Here is a 20772-nt window from a genome sequence, read left to right on the forward strand (position 1 = left end):
AATGGCAGTTGATGCTAGATCAGTTGTTATTTCGAAATCTGAGATAGATGAATTTTTATAAGCAAATCTATTAAGGGATATGAGCTAAAAGCAGGTATATGGAGTTCAGACACAGATCAGCCACGATCTCATTGAATGGTGGACTAGGCTCAAAGGGCTAAATGGCCTAATCCTGTTCCTATGTTTCTATATACCCTGCTAAACACCAGATGACCAGTCGGTGAATGAAGAAAACAGAGCCAGTAATTACTTGGAATACATTTATTAATAGAATGAAACATTGCAGGTATAGTTCTCTGGACACTGCTCTGTTCCTGTGTCTTCACACTCTTTTGATAATCAACTAAAGCCAATTAAATCACATTAGCCAAATTAAAGATAAATGCCTCTTATAGGAGCATTGTAACAAAAATCAAATGTTCAAAGCAACTTGAAGAATTAAATTAAAATATAGTTTTGGGTCACGTTAATGCTGTCCATCCTCCTGGTGCCCATTGGATTTGGAAGACCTCAGTGCCTTTTCCCTGAATGTACTTATTGTCACACGATAAAATTAACAACGTGTAGATAGCGCCTAGGGAATGGCCTTCATGGTAGCGACCAAAGATAATGGTTTCAGTTTTATATATTACAGAACTAGAGAGAATTTCTGCTCATCCCCTAAGGCAATTTGACAAACCAGTGTCAGTAAAGGGTTTGAGATAGATTATGGAAGCAGGCAGAAGAATCTGATGTTATGTTCTCAGATGGTATCACTGAGGAAGAGCATATTGACAAGGGCAAGCCTAGAGCTTTTGTGCAGGAATGGGAAGAGCAGCAATTTCAAATTATTCTCTTCCCATTACTGGATAGATGAGACTGGAACCAAGCGACTACAGTTCTGCCAAGCTGGATGATACAAGAGAGACACTGGATGAGCATGGTGTGTTCACATGTGTCGAAAGTAAAATATAAATCAGGAATAATTGTGAGGAATAGTTTGCCACAATTGCAGTGACCATGCAAGCCAAAAGAATATTATTGAGCAAATAACTGAGTCTGCTTCAACTGCCTAAACCATTTGAGAACAGCTTTGTAATGCATAATGATTTCCAAGTAATCATCCCTAGTAGGAGTCTGCTTGCCAACAAAATATCAATATTCACTCAAAAAAATCAGAGGACTCAAATTTAACATCAGATTCAGATTTAGAGATCTTAATTACATAACCTATCTATATGTAGCTCTGTATTATTGCACTGCTAATTCAACAGCTTTGTGGGTATGTTTATTTATTTGTTTATCCTCAAATATATCTATATATTTTTATTCCATTTGTGCATGAAGCACAGTTCCTTTGTGGCATTCATTTTTAACTGTTGCAGATCATTATAAGGGTAAAGCTTGCCAGTGTTGGATTTTTGGAAAATGTATTGCTGGCTCAGAAATTCTTCGTACTTTACAAACTCTGCGAAGAGCAACTGACTAAGCAGGTACGTATAGACCTAGATCAAATGTATCAGAGTGGTATTCTGGTTTTCTTCACTGTAATAATGAAAATTTTGATGTTACATCTAATAAACCTTGGTATTCACATTCATAATCTTAATTCTTTATCAGCCAACTTCATCATTAAACTCTTTTAATACATTTGTTGTATGTTGCAAGTGATAGAAGTTGAAGAGGAAACTAGATGTCAGCTTAGATGTATTACAGTTCATTTGAGGACCTTGGAATAAAAATCAAACCCTGTTTTTATTGTAAAATAAAACAAGAGAAATAAAAAACAGAAACATTCAATTCAGAGTGTAAGTAATGTTTACAGAAACATATTCAATACTGTGTAATTAGTGCCTTTTTTGGTTTTTTTCGGTTCTCTTTGTTGCTGAAACCCTTTGTGTAATCTCAAGATGGTCTCCAAATCTCCTACACTGCTGATATTTCTTAATAAGTGTTGAGAGAAACTCTAAATTATGGTATGTATGACTAGGTAATGATAAGCCCTGTCTTTGAGCAAAACAGAGCCAGAAAGACTTAATAATATATTGACTTGCTGAGCTAACTTTGTAATTTCATTTTGAAAGAAAATAAAATTATAATACTGTCATCAAAGGTTCATATAGATTACTATTTCTGACATTAATACATTTAAGCCCCTTGTTTTAAGTGTGTCAAATATATCAAAGTGGACTGGAAAAGTAATAGCAGGAAGTGTAGGTTGGTGAAGAAGAATGTCTAAATGAGATTTCAGTTCGCTCTAACTGTATTTGAATTAATAATTAGTTCAGCTGCTATGGCAACCTCTCTGTAGAGCGAAGCCTTTGAGGTCATGACCTGAAAGATTACCTCTCTTTGCTGTCTCTCCAATAGTATTGCCAGATCTGCGGCCTATTTCTAGAACATTTTGGTTTTTTTTACCCCTGATATCCAGCATACAGTCTTTAGTTTTTGGAGTAATCAGTTCATTTGTTTTACTGCTGTTGTTTATGGGCATGAACATGAGCCAGCTCAGTGGAAGAATTCCCTGTTCTTCAATGGAAATCTGTCATGGGCTGTTTTATGCCCACCTGAACAAGCAGGCTGCTCTATGGTATTGAAGTTATGGGGATTACGTTAAGAGGACAGGTTTCATTCACTACACTTGTACACTTTCCTTGAATAGACGAGCTTAAGGGGTGCCCTAACTGGTTAAAGGATTTGGGCATCACTGCCGAAGTCAACATTTACTGTCCGCCATTCGTTGCAATTCAGAGGGTGATCATAAAGTCATAGAGTCATACAGCAGGGAAAAAGGCCCTTAGGCCCAACTCATTCAGGCTGACCAGGTTTCCTAAACTGAATTAGTCCCATTTGCGTATGTGTGGCTCATATCCCTCTAAATCTTTCCTATCCACCACATCTTCTGGCAGTTCATTCCATATACACACTACTCTCTGTGAAAAAGTTATCCCTCAGAGCCCTTTTAAATCTTTCCCCTCTCACTTTAAACTTAAGCCCTCCGGCTTTGGACTCCCTATCTTAGCTATTCACCTTCTCTGTGCCCCTCATGATTTTACAAACATCTATTAGATCACCCTTCAGCCTCCTCCACTCCAGGGAAACAAGTCCCAGCATATCCAGCCTCTCCTTATAACTCAAACCTTCTAGCCTCGGCTACATCCTTGTAAATCTTTTTGTACACTTTCCAGGTTGTGACTGTGAGCTACCTTCTTGAACCACTGCATGTGAGATAGATATACCCACATTGCTGTGCAAAAAACAGTTTCAAAATGTTCACCCAGTGACAGTGAAGGAACAGTAATTCAGCTCCAAGTCAGGATGGTTTCAAGAGAAACTTGCCAGTAATTGTTTTCCCATTTATCTGTTGCCCTTGTCCTTTTAGTTGGTTGAGGCCATAGGTTTGGCTGTTGTCTAAGAACCACCGCCTAGTAGACTTTGCTGTTCGTTCTAAGGCAAGCTCCTTGTTCCTCCCAATGTTTGTGTGAGTCTGTCAAACTGGTTGTGTTTATTATCCAAAGCAGGTTATTGGGGAAGATGCTCCCAAGATAGTATAACTGCTGAACTGAATAGAGTACGTCCTGTACTGTATTGAAACTAAGACACATGTTGTGGTAGTGATAATGGCATCTTGGAGTGGGCAGGGACGAATTGATGAAAGATCGCCATCTTTTTCAGACTTATTATCAGGCCAAAATGTCCTGAGGCCAGGGCAAAGCGATCAACGAGCAACTGAATCTCCTCTGGAGTGTGAGCAATGAGAGCTCAGCCATCCACAGACAATAATACACTCAGTAAAACTATTGTTACTGAGAAGTGCCTTTAAGAAGGATTAATTCTGACATGTTTCTTTTGAAAGCACATGTTATAAACTTGGAGCCAAGCTGTCTGCTTTGAGCCCAGCATTGTAGCTAGCTTTGGTTCCTTTTTAAAAGCAGACAAAAGAAACATGAGTGCTTGGGGTCACACTCTCACAAAACACGGACTTTAGTTTAACTTCCAATAGCTACTAGGGTTTGGAAGCCACCCTTTGCCAAGGGTGTGTTTATGGGATGTTATTATCTTGGAATAGCTAATCAGTGGTACTTAACATATATGTTATCTTGTTAAGTATTTCGATAGTTACAGTTAAGCTAATTTTTTAAATTTCTATTTTGTCCGTATTTTAACAATAGTATAAGAATAATATATGTTTAGCTTCAAGCCTGGTAGTTTGACCAATCGAATTGCAACTGGAACACAACACCTTACAATTACCTTTAAAAAAATAGAAAAATCTGGGGTCTAGGCTAGCTTCTTAATATATTTTGAGAGGGTTTGGGCTGGTCCACAACACAATTTATTAGCTTTTGAGCAATTTGAAGAGGTTGATGTTAGCCCTGAATTGAATGCGTCCCCATATCAAGATCGTTCTGTATGATCTGGAACATGGCATATACTAAATAGCAGATAGGGCTGGAGCCAATGCATAGTCTTTCTTGGTCATGCTGGTGACAGAAATGGCATCTGATGAATGGCATTTTGCATCGTGGTAGCCATCATACTCTTCCCACGCCTACATTGAAGCCACACTGTTATTCTGGGTACAAAAAGCTGATTAGAATAGCCCTGTGAGAAATTTCCCTCATGTTGAAAGAAGTGATATTCCATGATGATTGTCACAAATGGACTTGCTATCTTTCAGTTTGTAAGTATGAGTTGAGGCACCATCCTTGTAGTTTTGAGGCAAAGTGCCCTAGTTCCAGTTTAAGCAGAATAGACACGTGAGTATGCTACTCCAAGAGTCCCTTCCACACTTGAATAACTCAAGTGGAATGCCATCAGTTCCAAGCAACTTTCCTATAGACAACTGTTTTAATGCCTTTGTGACAGCCACATGTAGAGTATCAGGAGAAGCTCTTCCTGAGAATAGTGCAATTTGGAATGGTATGATGGCACACTATGGATTGTTGTATTAGGAGATTGCTGTGTTGTTCAATCATCAACAGAGAATCTCAGAAAGAATCCAGTTTTTAGGAACTGATTGCCATCTGTTGAGATGATTGGTGTCATGACTTTGGGGCCATAGACTGGTCAGATATTCAGGTAGAGTAGTCAGGTTGTTATCATAAGCAACAGCTTGTATTACCACCATAGATTTTTCACCTCTTTTGGTTTGGCCTACAGCATGTGCTTTTACCAAATGGTATGTGCCTTCCTTGTTGTTGATTTCATGTCAGATATGTAAAATCTTTGAGTGTTGTTTACTTCAGGAACATAAGAGTAGGCCATTCAGCCCTTCAACCATGCTCCCACTTGTGATTCATGCTGTGCTAAATGTGAACCCCACTGCTAGTATTATTAGTTACTTTTCCTTAACACCTCTGGGCTATGTTAACATATTCTCTGCTATGACTGAGAGAGGAAAAATGCACCGCCTTTTTCTATCCCTACTACTCACAACATAAATCATATGTCTAAACATACAGTTACTCTAGCTTAGACTTAAACAATAAAATAAATAAAGTCACCATGTTTCTTTAATAAATATCAAAATGATTAATTCATTATAAAATAAAACTTTTTTGATGAAAATCCAAAACTGGCTAAAGCACCTAGTTTGTAATATGAAACTATCAATATTTACCCCTTTGAATAACCCAAAATAAATAGAAAAGGAAACACACAATCACACACAGAAACAGGATAAAATGAAAAAAGAACAGATTTCTTGCTGACAAATTCACTTACGGAACAAAAGACTTTAGGCCAATCAGTCTTTATTCATGAAGGCTAGAAGCCTAAGATTTGCGATGTTTAGATGACTGTCAGTCTGAAACTCTAACATGTACGGACTGGCATCATGAAACAAAGGCAGTTGCTTCTAGGATCTTGTCAGACGCAGCTCGCTCAGGAAACACCATATCAAGAAGTCTTCCAGTCACCCTCCAAGAGAACGATTGTGTTTAACAACAAGAGGCTCTTTTTCAGAAACAGGAGAGCTCAGCTGGGAACTCCTTCCCTTCAGCAGACCAGTCACCAACTATTCCAAAAATATCCAAAGCATTAACTGCAACCTGACAATCATAAATCCAGGCAGGGAGTCATCAGTAAGCAAGCATTACTCAAAAGAAATGTCACTTCAAAGAAATGCCTTATTTTAGAAAAAAGATTTCACTATTCTTTCATTCTCCTCTTTTAAAAAGGAAATCTAGGTAACCACAATTGTTTCAATTCCAAACATTATTAAAAAGGAAGTCTTCAAAGCAACACCGGACACTTTTGTTTTTATTAGGTTACCATCTGTCTTGGTTTCTAGCATCCTTGGTGTGTTCTTAGAATGTCTCACTCTTTTCTGTTCTACAGTGCTCTTTATTTCCATTTATACATATTTTCCTAATCAACCTGTTCAGAGATGTTGTAACACACTTCTGGAACAGGTAAGACTTGAACTCAGGCCTGTATACTCAGTGTTAGGGACATGACCACTGCACCACAATACTCCTCTATTTGTTTCCATTTATATATTACAGCTTGCTAAATACAGATCTCTGTTACAATGACTAAGACTTCTCTCTTTATACAATTCTCCTTATCTCTGCACTTTGATCTCATCTGCTGATGTCTGAGTGACATGACCAATTTCTTCATCATCATTTGCACATTCCATTATATTAATCTTTTTACAAGTTAGTCTCTTACTTGGTTTATGTAATTTCAACAATTGTTTTTTACAGTTTACATTGCCATTATTATCATGAACATAATATTATCTTAACCTGCTCCCCCAGCTACCACATCCCCTAACCATCCAAAATAAGAATCTCACAGATTGAGATGATCAGAGCACTGCTTAGAGGCCCCAGTCTGGTTTGCTTGATCGACATGCAAATATCAAAAGGTTCTCTACCATTCCTGGAACCACTATATGTTTCTGTAAAGTTTTCAGTATGGTATAGATATCTCTCACCCACATCCTGTGGTAATCATACTTGGTCACACATCTGGATTGAAAGATCAATACTTCCCAGTTTCTCCTGGTTATACCTTCAGATGTTCTGACTATATATGATTTCAATTGATCTATTTCAATAATGACTTGATGACTTAGGCCTGATTGACTCCATCCTCGAACATTGTGGGAAGCTAGGGAAGAAATTGCAGAGGTCCTTGTAGAGATTTTTGCATCATCTTTAGCCACTGGTGAAGTTCCAGAAGACTGCAGGGTGGCTAATGTTGTTCCATTGTTTAAGAAAGGTAGCAAAGGCAAGTCAGGGAACTACAGGCCAGTGAGCCTGACGTCAGTGGTAGGCAAGTAATTGGATAGGATACTGAGGGACAGGATCAACCAACATTTGGATAGTCAAGGTCTGATTATGGATAGTCAGCATGGATTTGTGCACAGGAAGTCATGGCTGACAAATCTTTTAGAATTTTTCGAAGAGGTAACCCAGAGGGTAGATGACGGTAGGGCAGTGGATGTTGTCAAAATGGACTCTGGAAGGCCTTTGACAAGATCCCACATGGCAAGCAAATAATGAAGGTTAGGTTGAATGGGATCCAGGGATAGCTAGCTAATTGGATTCAAAATTGGCTCGTTGGTAGGAAGCAGAGGGTGATGGTTGAAGGTTGTTTCTCGGACTGGAGGCCTGTGACTAGTGGTGTGCCTCAGGGATCGGTGCTGGGACCTTTGTTATTTGTTATTTACATATATAATCTGGGTGTGAATGTACAAGGCGTGCTTAGTAAGTTTGCAGATGATACAAAATTAGGAGGTATCGTTGATAGCATGGAAGGCTATCAAAAATTACAGAGGGATTGTGACCGGATGGGGAAGTGGGCTGAGGATTGGCAAATGCAATTCAATAGAGATAAGTGTGAGCTGTTGTACTTTGGAAAGTCAAACCAAGGTAAGACTTATACAGTGAATGGTATGGTCCTGAGGAGTGTTGTGGAACAGAGGGACCTAGGAGTACAAGTACATAGTTCGTTGAAAGCGGCGTCACAGGTGGACAGAGTGGTGAAGAAGGCTTTTAGCATGCTGACCTTCATTGGTCGAGGCACTGAGTACAGGAGTTGGGATGTTATCTTACAGTTGTATAAGTCATTGGTGAGGCCGCACTTAGAGAATTGTGTGCAGTTTTGGTCACTCTGTTATATGAAAGACATAGTTAAACTGGGAAGTGTGCAAAGAAGATTTACGAGGATGTTGCCAGGACTAGTACGCGTGAGTTATAGGGAGAGATTGGCCAGGACAGGGCTTTATTCTTTGGAACATAGGAGAAGGAGGAGTGACCTTATTGAAGTGTATAAAATCATGAGAGGCATAGATAGGATGAATGCATATAATCTTTTTCCCAGGGATGGGTAATTGAAAACTAGAGGGCATAGGTTTAACGTGAGAGGGCAGTGGTTTAAGAAGGACCTGAGGGGCAACTTCGTCACACAGAGTGGTGCGAATATGGAATAGGCTGCCAGAGAAAATAGTTTTCTATTTCTGAGGCAGGTACAACAGCAACATTTAAAAAACATTTGGATAGGTACATGGATGGGAAGGATTTAGAGGGATTTGGACCAATTGGAACTAGCTGAGTGGGCACCATGGTCAGCAAAGACCAATTTGAGCCGAAGGGCCTGTTCCTTTGCTGTATTACTCTATGTCTCTATGACTCTCTGACTTTTGGGCTTCTGTTTTTCTGTCTTTTTCCAGGCTTTCTAACCTGTATTCAATGTCAACAATGCATTATAAGACTACCTCTGCTGCATTTGTTGTGGTGTTCCTCTAAGTCTTTGATCTTCTCACAGTCGTGATTAATTATGTTTGGCATGAGATAATACTTTATAACTTTAAAACTTAAAACTTTAATCCTCTTCCTATTAGTAATCCTCTTGGTGAATTCCCATTTCCTGATTGATGCTAATGGTTTGTAGCTGAGTCTTGCTAATTCCCAGTCTGCATTCTTGGACATTAGTGACTTTCCAGTCTTGACCACCTTCTTTTTTTCTCCATTTGACTGAAAATAAATGGAGAACCTGTTGAACATTAATTCTGCATTTGTGATTCCTATGGTACCAATCTAGAATCTCTTGCCTCATTTATCCCACTGTAACCATTCCATGCCTGCAAACCAGCAAGTCTTCCAAAACTGGGATGGAGATGGTTTGATAGTATTATCACTGGACTGTTAATCCAGAGGCCCAGCTAATGCTCTGAAGACTTGGGTTTGAATCCTGCTATGGCAGATGGTAGAATTTTAATTCAATAAAATTCTAGAATTAAGATGGTACCAAAGAAACCATAGTTGATTTTCAGAAAAGCAATGTCCTTTAAGGAAAGAAACTGCAATCCTTACCTGGTCTGGCCTACCTGTGACTCCAGATCCATACTAATATAGTTGTCTCTCAACTGCCCTCGAAATGGTTTTTAAGCCATTCATTTGTAACAATTATGAGAAGGTCTCAAAAACAAAGAGAAAATCTCACCAGAAGCAACAACGACAGAAACAGCCCAATCAAACCTGCAAAATCCTCTTCACTAACATCCGGGAGCTAATACCAAAATTGGGAGAGCTGGCTCACAGACTGGTCAAGCAACAGCGTGACATAGTCACATACACGGAATTATACCTTACAGACAATGTCCCGGACACCATTGTAACCATCCCTGGATATGTCCTGTCCCACCAGCAGGACAGACCCAGCAGAGATGACAGCACAATGGTCCACTGGCATCTTACAACAATGTGGAAAATTATCTAGGTTTGTCCTATGCAGAAAAAGAAGGACAAATCCAATCTTGGCAATTACTGCCCATCTCTCTGTTCTCAAGCATCAGTAAAGTGATGGAAGATGTCATCAACAGTGTATCAAGCAGCACCAGCTCAACAATAACCTGCTCAGTGATGCCCAGTTTGGGTTCCACCAGGGCCACTCAGATCCTGATCTAATTACAGCCTTGGTTCAAATAAAGACAAAAGAACTGAATTCTACAGGTGAGGTGAGAGTGACAGTCCTCAAAATCAAGGCTGTATTTAATCGAGTATGGCATCCAAGAAGCTCTAGTAAAACTGGAATCAGTGGCAATTCTTTGTTGGTTGGAATCAGACCTGACACAACGGAAAATGGTTGTGGTTGATGGAAATCAGTCATCTCAGCTCCAGGACATCTCTGCAGGGGCCCCCCCAGGATTGTCTCCAAGATCAAACTTTCTTCAGCTGCTTTATTAATGACCTTCCCTCCATGAGGAGAGATTGACTAGGTTAGGATTGTTTTCACCGGAGTTCAGACAAATGAGGGGGGGGAATCTCATAGAGACTTATAAAATTCTAACAGGACTAGATAGGGTAGATTCAGGAATGATGTTTCCAATAGTGGGTGTGTCCAGAACCAAGGATCACAGTCTGAGGATTCAGGGTAGACCATTTAGGACGGAGATGAGAAGATATTTGTTTATTCAAAGAGTGGAGAACCTGTAGAATTCATTACCACAGGAAGTAGTTGATGCCAAAACATTGAATGTATTCAAGAGGTGGCTAGATAAAGCACTTGGGGTGAATGGGATCAAAGGTTACGGGGAGAAAGCAGAATTATGCTATTGAGTTGGACAATCAGCCATGATCGTGATGAATAGCAGAGCAGGCTAAAAGGGCTGAATGGCCTACTCCTACTCCAATCTTCTATGTTTCTATCATGAGGTCAGAAATGGGGATGGTTGCAGATGTTTGCAAGATGTTCAGCCTCAATCACAACTCCTCAGATATTGAAGCTGTCCATGTTCAAATACAGCAATGCCTGCACAATAGGCAACCTTGAACAAAAACTGACAAGTAACATTCAGATCACATAAATTCCAGGCAATGACCATCTCCGATTAGAGAGAATCTAACCATTACTCTTCACATTCAATCATATTACCTTCACTGAATTTCCACCAAGAACACCCTGGTTATTACTATTGACCCAAAACTGAACGAGACCAGCCATATAAATACACTGAGTACAAGACCAAGTCAGAGGCTAGAAATCCTGCAGCAAGTCATTTCCAGTCGCCCCAAAGCCTGACCACCATTTCAAAGACACAAGTCAGGAGTATAATGGAATAGTCCCCACTTTCCTTGAGAGTGCAATTCCAACAATACTCAAGAAGTTTGACACAATTCTGGACAAAGCAGCAAATTAAGCTGTCACCATATCCATAAACATCCAATCCCTTCATCACCAAGGCTCAGCACTGACTAAACCCAGAACTACTTCTTTCTTGAAGGAAATGAGCAGCAAATATATGGGAGCACTATAACCTGCAAGTTTCCTTCTAATACCTCACCATCCTGATTTGGAAATATATCACAAATAACCCTGGACTTCCCTCTCAAACAGCAGTGTGTGTCTCCTTACACAAATGGACTGCATTTGTTCAAGAAGGCTAATCAACACCATCTTCTCAAGGGTAACTAAGGATGGACAATAAATGTTGGTCCAACCAGTGATGCCTTATCTCCTGAATGAATCAAGAAACAGCCAAACAGTCAACCATGTGCCCATGTGATGAGCGTTTGTTTATTTTTATTTTTCACAGCAACTTACGATGTAGTGCCATGTCAGATGCCTTCTGAAATTAGGTCTACAGACTTTCCTTTATCCATTGCGTATGCTATTCCTTGAAAAATTTTAAAAAATGGTTAAGCATAATTTCCCTTTCACAAAACCATGCTGAAAAGTCCCAGTTACCTTGAGTTTTTCAACATGCCTAGCTATAACCTACTTAATGATCTATTCTTACTTTTTCCCCACATTGATATTGAGTTAATTGCCTATAGTTTCCTATTCTTAGCCTCTGTCAATTCTTGAACATTATTTGCTACTTTCCGGTCTGATGGAACCTTTTCAGAATCTAACAAATTTCAGAAAATTGACACCAATGCCTCAATCACATCGTGAGCTACCTTTTTTAAGACTCTCAGATATGGTCCATCTTATCCCTGAGACTGATCATTTCATTTGATTTGATTTATTGTTGTCACATGTACCTAAGGAGAGTGAAAAGTTTTGCTTTGCAAGCAGTACAGGCAGATCATAGCAAACAAGAACACACATATCATTGGGTGCTTGGACAGAGCAAGGCATACAAGGTTATAGCTGCACAGGAGGTGCACAAAGGCAAAGTCAACATTAGATTTGAAATTAGAGGGGTCCATTCAGCAGTCTAATAACAGCAGGAAAGAAGCTATTCTTGAACCTGTTGGATGAACGTATCTGCTCTGCTCAAGTCTCCATCAGTTTCCTCAGAACCATTTCCCTGATTAATGTAAGTTCCATCTCCTGATTTTATTGATTATTAATGGAATGTTTGCTGTACCTTGTATAGTGAAAGCAGAAGCAAATATTCGTCAATTTCATCCACCATTTCCTTATTATTGACTATTAATTCCCCGGTCTCACTCACACTCACTTCACTCACTCTTTCACTTTTTACTTGAAAACTCTTGTTACTTGCTTTTACATTTCTGGCTATCTTCTTGTCAAAATCTGATTTCTAAAGTGAAAGCTAATTAATCTTTCAGTCAGAGATAGTGGGAATCTTTCAGTCATTCTTTCCCCATTTTTTATGCTCTGCCCAATCATCTGACCTGCCACTCATCTTTGTTCAATTATATGTTTTTTCCTTCAGTATGGTTTTTTCTTTAACTTTTTTATTTAGCTATGAATGCTGAGTCCTTCCCTGAAACTTTTCTTTCAAGTACGAATTAACCTATTCTGAGTATTTAAAATATCCCCATAAATATCTGCCACTACTTCTCTATTGATCTTTATCAAAGCCGTGTTTCCCAGTTGACTTCAGCTACCTCAGCTTTCATATTGTTGTCCTTCTTTAATGTTAACATTCTAGTTTTAGACTAACTTTTCTTCCTTTCAAACTGAATGTAAAATTCAATCATATTGGTAGTCACTGCTTTCTAGTCAAGCCTTTGCTTTGAGATCATTAGTTCATTCTGTCATGTTGCGCAATACCAATTCTAATATAACCAGTTCTTCAATTGGTTGAGAACCATGATGTTTGAAGAAGTTATCTCAAAAGCTCCACATCCAGGCTACCATTGCCAGCCTGATTGATTTTCTGTTTATATGTAAATTAGAATTGCTCATGCTTATCACTGCCCAATTATCACTAGTACCCAAGATTTATTTTTGTATTCTTTTTCCTTCATTGTAGTGACTCTTGGGGGACCTGCAGACCATGCCTACTTGAGAATTCTTTCCCCTACTATACCTTATCTCTAACCAAACCAATTCTACATCCTGATCTCCTGAATGAAGGTCACCTCTAACTCTTGCATCATTGATGAGCCAAGCTATCACTCTACTTTCACCACATTCTCTATTAGAACATAGAACATAGAACAGTACAGCACAGTACAGGTCCTTCGGCCCACAATGTTGTGCCAAACTTTTACCCTAAACATAAGGTCTGTCTAACCTCCACCCCTACCTTATACTATCATCCATATGCCTATCTAATTGCTGCTTAAATGCCCCAAATGAGGCTGACTCCACTACCCTCTCTGGAATGCATTCCACGCCCCTACCACTCTCTGAGTAAAGAACCTACCTCTGACGTCTCTCCTGTATCTACCTCCACTCACTTTAAAACTATGCCCCTTCGTAATAGCTACCTCCACCCTAGGAAAAAGTCTCTGGCTGTCCACTCTGTCTATACCACTGAACATTTTGTACACCTCTATCAAGTCACCTCTCATCCTTCGTCGTTCTAAAGAGAAAAGCCCTAGCTCTCTCAACCTTTCCTTGTAAGACCTTCCCTCCATTCCAGGCAACATCCTGGTAAATCTCCTCTGCACCTTTTCCAACGCTTCCAATTCTTTCCTGTAATGAGGCGACCAGAACTGGACACAATACTCCAGATGTGGCCGAACCAGGCTTTTGTATAGCTGGAGCATAACTTCACAGCTGTTGAACTCAATCCCTCTATTAATGAAAGCTAACACACCATACGCCTTTTTAACAACTCTATCCACCTGGGTGGTAGCTTTCAGGGAACTGTGGACATGAACCCCAAGATCCTTCTGCTCCACCACATGCCAAGAATCTTTCCGTTAACCCTGTATTCTGCTTTCAAGTTTGTCCTTCCAAAATGAATCACCTCACACTTTTCAGGGTTAAACTCCATCTGCCACTTCTCAGCCCAGCTTTGCATCCTATCAATGTCCCTTTGTAACCTAGAACAGCCATCCGCACTATCCACAACTCGACCCATCTTCGTATCGTCCGCGAACTTGCTAATCCACCCTTCCACTCCTACATCCAAATCATTTACAAAAATCACAAATAGAAGAGGACCCAGAACAGATCCTTGTGTTACATCACTCGTAACTGAGCACCATGTTGAATATTTTCCATCCACTATCGCCCTTTGTCTTCTAAGGGTCAGCCAATTCTGAATCCAATCTGCCACATTTCCCCCTATCCCATGTCTCCTTACTTTCTGCATGAGCTTACCTCATCAAACACCTTACTTAAATCCATGTATACCACATGCACTGCTCTACCTTCATCCACGTGTTTGGTCACCCCTTCAAAGAATTCAATAACGTTCGTGAGGCATGATCTACCCCTCACAAATCCATGCTATCATGAATCAAACTGTGCCTATCCAAGTGATCATAAATCCTATCTCTCAGACCCCTTTCCAATAATTTGCCCACCACTGATGTAAGACTAACTGGCCTGTAATTTCCGGCGTTATCCCTATTCCCTTTTTTGAGCAAGGGAATGACATTTGCCTCTTTCCAATCTTCCGGCACTATACCCATGGACACTGAGGACAAAAAGATCATCACCAAAGGCCCTGCGATCTCTTCCCTTGCTTCCCATAGAATCCTTGGATAAATCCCATCAGGCCCGGGGGACTTATCTATCTTCAAGTTCCTTAAAATTTCTAGTTCATCTTCCTTACTAACATCGACCTCCTCCAGTCTACCAGCCTGTTTCACACTGTCCTCCTCTACAACTAGGTCCCTCTCAGTTGTGAATACTGAAGAAAAGTATTCATTAAGGACCTCTCCTATCTCTTTAGGCTCCGTGCACAAATTCCCTTTACAATCCTTGATCGGCCCTACCCTTTCTCTGGTCATTCTCTTATTCCTCACGTACGTGTAAAAAGCCTTGGAGTTTTCCTTGATCCTATCTGCCAAGGTTTTCTCATGCCCCCTTTTAGCTCTCCTAAGCCCTTTCTTCAGCTCCTTCCTGGATAACTTGTATCCCAATAGAGCCTTTTTCAATCCGTATTTCCTAAACCATATATAAGCAACCTTCTTCCTCTTAACCAGTCATTCGACATCTCTTGAGACCTCTCTTGAGGGGCGGCACAGTGGCTCAGTGGTTAGCACTGTTGCCTCACAGCACCAGGGACCCAGGTTCAATTCCAGACTTGGGTGACTGTCTGTGTGGAGTTTGCACGTTCTCCCCGTGTCTGCGTGGGTTTCCTCCAGGTGCTCCGGTTTCCTCGCACAGTCCAAAGATGTGCAGCCTAGGTGGATTGGCCATGCTAAATTGCCCATAGTGTTCAGGGATGTGTAGATTAGGTGGGTTATAGGGGAATGTGTCTGGGTGGGATGCTCTGAGGGGCGGTGTGGACTTGTTGAGCCGAAGGGCCTGTTTCCACACTGTAGGAATTCTATGATTCCAACCAAGGCTCCCTCACTCGACCCTATCTTCCCTGCCTGCTAGGGACAAACATATCGAGCACACACAGTATGCATTCCTTAAACAATCTCCACATTTCAATAGTGCTCTTCCCAGATAGCATCTGTTCCCATTTTATGTTACCCAGTTCTTGCCTAACAGAATTATAATTACCCTTCCCCCAATTATAAACCTTACCCTGCTGTATGTGCCTATCCTTTTCCCTGACTATTGTAAAAGTAAAGAGTTATGATCGCTACAGCCAAAATGCTCTCCTACCGGAAGGTCTAACACTTGGCCCGGTTCATTGCCAAGGACGAAATCCAAAGTGGCCTCTCCTCGTGTTGGTCTATCTTGATACTATGTCAGGAATCCTTCCTGAATGCACAGGACAAAATCCGCTCCACCTAAACTATTACAACTAAAAGTTTCCAATCAATATTTGGCAAGTTGAAGTCACCCATGACTACAACCCTGTGACTTCTGCACCTTTCCAGTATCTGCCTCCCAATCTGCTCCTCCACTTCTCTGCAAGTATTCGGGGGTCTGTAAAAAAACCCCAACAAAGTAACTGCTCCTTTCTTGATCCTGACCTCAACCCAAACCGACTCTGTAGACATATCATTCTCAAACTGCCTTTCAGTAGCTGCTATATTAGCCCTGACTAAAAATGCCACTCCCCGCCTCTTTTACCACTCTCCCTATTTCTTTTAAAGCATCTAAATCCCAGAACTTCCAACAACCATTCCTGTCCCTGAGTTACCCAAGTTTCTGTTTTGGCCACAACATCGTAGTTCCAAGTACTGACCCATGCTCTAAGTTCATCTGCCTTATTTCTGATACTTCTAGCATTGAAATATACACACTTCAAACCATCCCTGTGTCCACAATTACGCTCCATTGACCGCATCTCTTTATTAACAACCTCACTCCCTGTTGTGTCTGTTGGAAGGCTGAATACCTCATCCTCTGATTCATTCCCCTGGAATGTCAGATATCCCTTAATATCAGGACACAGTCCTTATCAAACTTATACAACCACCCCTTCATAATGCCGTTAGATCATATTTATTTCCTTCAGTGTGGTTGCATGCAAGTCTGGTGCAATTCTGTAGCACTGAAACTGCTGCTTCCAGAGTTTCACTTTCTGGTCAAATTATGGGCCCTCCAAATTTTCCATGGTTGTGATAATGGTACTGTTTCGGCTGGAGCTGCCATTTGAACCGATTGCTACATCACACTGACCTGGGTAAGTCGATTTGGGTTTTTCCCTCTTTTCCTTCAAGTCCTTCAAAATGTTCTTAAGTTCTTTCCTACCCTTTCAGAGCTTTCTTGCTTTGTTGCCTTATGTTCAAAGTTTTCTGAGATTCTGTCCTGGCCTGTGAAGTCCTCCTGCTTTTCTCCTGCACTTCATAAACTGTGATCTGACTTCAAATCCTGACTCTTGAAGTTTCCCTCACTGCCATCCTCCACCATGCTTTATGCTATGCTTAATGTGAACTTTATTGTTAGCATTCTTAGATACATCTCCTGAATATGTCTGGGCTGTGGATGTCTACACATACACGCTGAGAGATTGCTGACATTAACTAGATGATCACACTTCTTGGTCTCTAAAATCCTTCATTTATGCATATCCCAGTGTAATGCAGTCTCACACTTGTCAATGCGGTAACCCTTTTTTATTTACATCTATATATTACAGATTACTGAATCCAGCCCTCTCTCTAAATCAAGCTTCTTCTCATCTCTCCACTCTGATCACCATTGAAAGTGGCAGGACAGGTGGAGAGAGCAGTTAATAAAGTATACAGGGTGTTTTATTAATAATAGCATAGAGTACAAGTTCAAGGAGGTGATGTTGAACTTGTATAAGACACCTAGTAGACCTCAACTGGAGTTTTGTGTCCAGTTGTAGGTGCCAAATTATACAAAAGGTGTGAACACATTAGAAGAAGTTCAGAAACAATTTATAAGAACAGTTCCAGAAATGAGAAAATCCAGTTGTGAGGATAGATTGAAGAAGTTGGGACTGGTCTCTTTGTGGATAAAAAGGCTGAAAGGAAATTTGTTAGAGGTTTTCAAAATCATGATAGATAGTGGATAGTTTAGAGAGAAGCTGTTCTTTCTTGCAAAAGGAACAAAACAGCATAGATTTAAAGTGAGGTGCAAACAAAGCAAAGGCGATGTGAGAAAAACCTTTTTCACGCAGTGAGTATGGTTTATGGAATGTTCTGCATGGAAATATAGTGAAGGCAAGTTCAATGAACTCCAAAATAGCAGCGGAGTAGCAGCACTGTATTCAATCTCCTAAGCACGTTTGCTTCCATATGCTCTTTTTTTCTTTTTCTTTCTTTTTGTTGTTTTTTTTTCTTGCCCATTTGTTTAAAGTCTATTGCAAAGGCAAGGCATTGGTGATGGGCCCTGCCCGAGCATGTTACAGGATCCAGCGATCAGAGGCTGCGAGCAGGCCCTGAATGAGCATGTTCCAGGATCTGGTTGCTGCACAGGTAGTTATAGAATCGGAAGTGGCATCAGGAGGAGATTGGAGGTGGTAGCGTCCACAGCAGCAAGCACTCAGCTCGTCCCGAGACTCCAGGCTGTGGCTTGGCCTGGCCTGCATTGAGATAAGACTTAAATAAGACTTCAATATCTGGACGTTTCTCATTCCTTTTGGCTTTGTTTCCTTTATTTCTGCTTTTTTAAAATTCTGCTTTTGTAATCAAGTGTATAACCAAGATGACACCAGTTTTGTCAACAGAGGTGAGATGGTGCCAAAGAATGGCTACTTTCATTCCAGCGGCAGCAGCATGGCGAAAGGGACTCGTGCCTGGCCACCAGGCCCATTGCCCATGACATCTTATTTACATCAAAAGCTTTTGGTTGCAGATTGATGTAGCTACCACCTACTTACCCATCATAACCTTAGTAGAAACTACAGACGATGAGCATGGTGATCTTCTATCTGAAGGGTGCTCAAAAACACTAGTGTACAGAAGAGATTTACAAGGCTGTTGCTAGGGATGAAGGTTTTTAGTTATAAGAAGAATTGGATAGACTGGGGTTATTTTCTTTATGGAACATGGAAGAAGAGGCTAAAGAAAGATGAAATGAGTGTACAAAATCCTTAAAGGCTAAGACATATTCAATTTGGAAAGGACTATACCCCTCATCAGAGAAGCCATTAATCACAATAGATTGAATATGTAGATTTATAGTTAATGGTACAATGAATATCATGGAGGAAAATCTCAGGAAGTTGGTGGGGTCCAGAACCTGTTACCTGAATGTATTGAAAAAGACAGAAATCTCATGGCATTTAAATGGACATGGGCTAGAAGTGCTGTAACAAATTGAGAGTTATTTTCCAACCAGTACAGATGCAATGGGCTCCTTCTATGTTGTAAATTTTCTGTGTTTTCTGTTCTTTGCTGGTGAAGGTTTTTTTGATTGAAAATCTCCACTAAAGATCTTCATTTAGAGAACAGTTCAATCAATAATTTTATTGATTGTTAAATTAATTACCAACAGGTTCATTATGACTTTGGCTTGAGAAACATTCTTTCTGTCTTGAGGACTTTGGGAGCTCAGAAGAGAGCACGGCCGGAAGACAGCGAATCAACAATTGTCATGAGGGTACTGAGAGATATGAATCTGTCAAAACTGGTGAGTAAAAATGGAAAAGTATTTCTTTAATATGTTTTAAATGTTGACACTGTCTGATATTCAGCCAATAAATAGTGCAGAGGACAGGCCAGACTGAATGTTGCAGCAGACTATGTGACCTAATTCATTTGATGGGGAAAATTATCATCATTAGAAATCTGCCTTTAGATTTTTTAATATTATGGTTGAAGATTCCCCTTTTTTACCTTTCTACTTTAGAAGAATGACCTGCCTCAGTTGAAACAGCCAAGTCACAGAAAGACAAAGATACAATTTGCAGGTCAGCCTACAGGGTATTTTAGACTTCAGAGCTTCCACCTTGCTCAAGCTTAAACATCAAAACCAGGCTAACTTTAAAACCTTCATGTAGATCAATCATGGTATAAGTATACGTTCTCCTTTCATACAATGAGTCCCAAAATGACCATAAGCAAATCTGTTCTTTCCTTAAATGATCTCCCATTTGTGCGTCAGTGACAGTATTGATAGAAGTAGCCAGTACATAATCCTTGAGGAGATAATGCCGACTTTCATATTGAGGAAATTGTACATTACGGCAATACTACGGTGCTAAATAGGAAAGATTTCATACAGATGTAGAGCTCAAGTTTTAGCATCCGTGACGCACTGTAGGCCATCAGCAGCAACAGAATCATATTCAACCGTAATCTATAACCTTATGGCCTACCAAATCCCATTATCACCAAGCCAAGGGATCAGCCATGGTTCAATGAAGAGTGCAGGGAGGCATCACAGGGACAGCACCGGGCATATAAAACGTAAGGTATCGATCATGTGAAGAAACAACTCAGCACAGAGGAAGATATTGTGATTATTGGAGATCAATCACTTCAGGCCCAGGACATCTTTGGAGTAATTCCTTAGGATAATGTTCTGATCACAGCCATCAGCAGCTGCTTAAAACCGTAAGACCATAAAAACCAAAAGAATAGCAGATGCTGTAAATGAGAGACAAAAATAGAAATTGCTGGAAAAGCTCAGCAGGTTTGGCAGCATCAGTGAAGATAAATCAAAGTTAAGGTTTCGGGTCGAGTGATCCTTCCTCAGAACTGATGGTCGCTCGGAAAATGTCAGCTTATATGTAGAAGAAATGGTGGGGGGAGGGGTAAGAGTAAACGATTGATGGGGATAGAGCCCAAAGAGAGAGAAGAGCAGTTGGACAGACAAAGGAATGGATAACGATCTGGCTAGGAGGGTGAATAACTGTTAATAGGGACTGTTAGTGACTAACAATGGATGGTGAGTAATAGCAGACTATGTGATACCAAGGGCTGGTTGTGGGGTTTGGGGTAAGGACATGGGAGAGCTCAGGCCCTAAAAGTTAGCAAACTCAATATTGAGTCCACAAGGCTGCAGGGTCCGCAGGCAGAAAATGAGGTGCTGTTCTTCTTGTACACCAAGGTCCCTTTGTTCCTTAGTTCTCAGGAGGGACTT

General features: G+C 40.4%; 1 protein-coding gene across 1 annotated transcript in view; it reads left to right on the forward strand.

Annotated features, from left to right (window-relative positions):
* Positions 1 to 20772, forward strand: part of LOC109930964 (dynein axonemal heavy chain 8-like) — a 2199840-nt gene that overhangs the window by 1930172 nt on the left and 248896 nt on the right. The window contains 2 exon segments of the mRNA XM_048596622.1: positions 1365 to 1472; positions 19183 to 19317. Of these exon segments, the coding sequence (XP_048452579.1) occupies positions 1365 to 1472; positions 19183 to 19317 (243 nt within the window).

The sequence above is a fragment of the Rhincodon typus genome, chromosome 5 (assembly GCF_021869965.1).
Source record: "Rhincodon typus isolate 14 chromosome 5, sRhiTyp1.1, whole genome shotgun sequence".
Lineage (NCBI taxonomy): Eukaryota > Metazoa > Chordata > Chondrichthyes > Orectolobiformes > Rhincodontidae > Rhincodon > Rhincodon typus.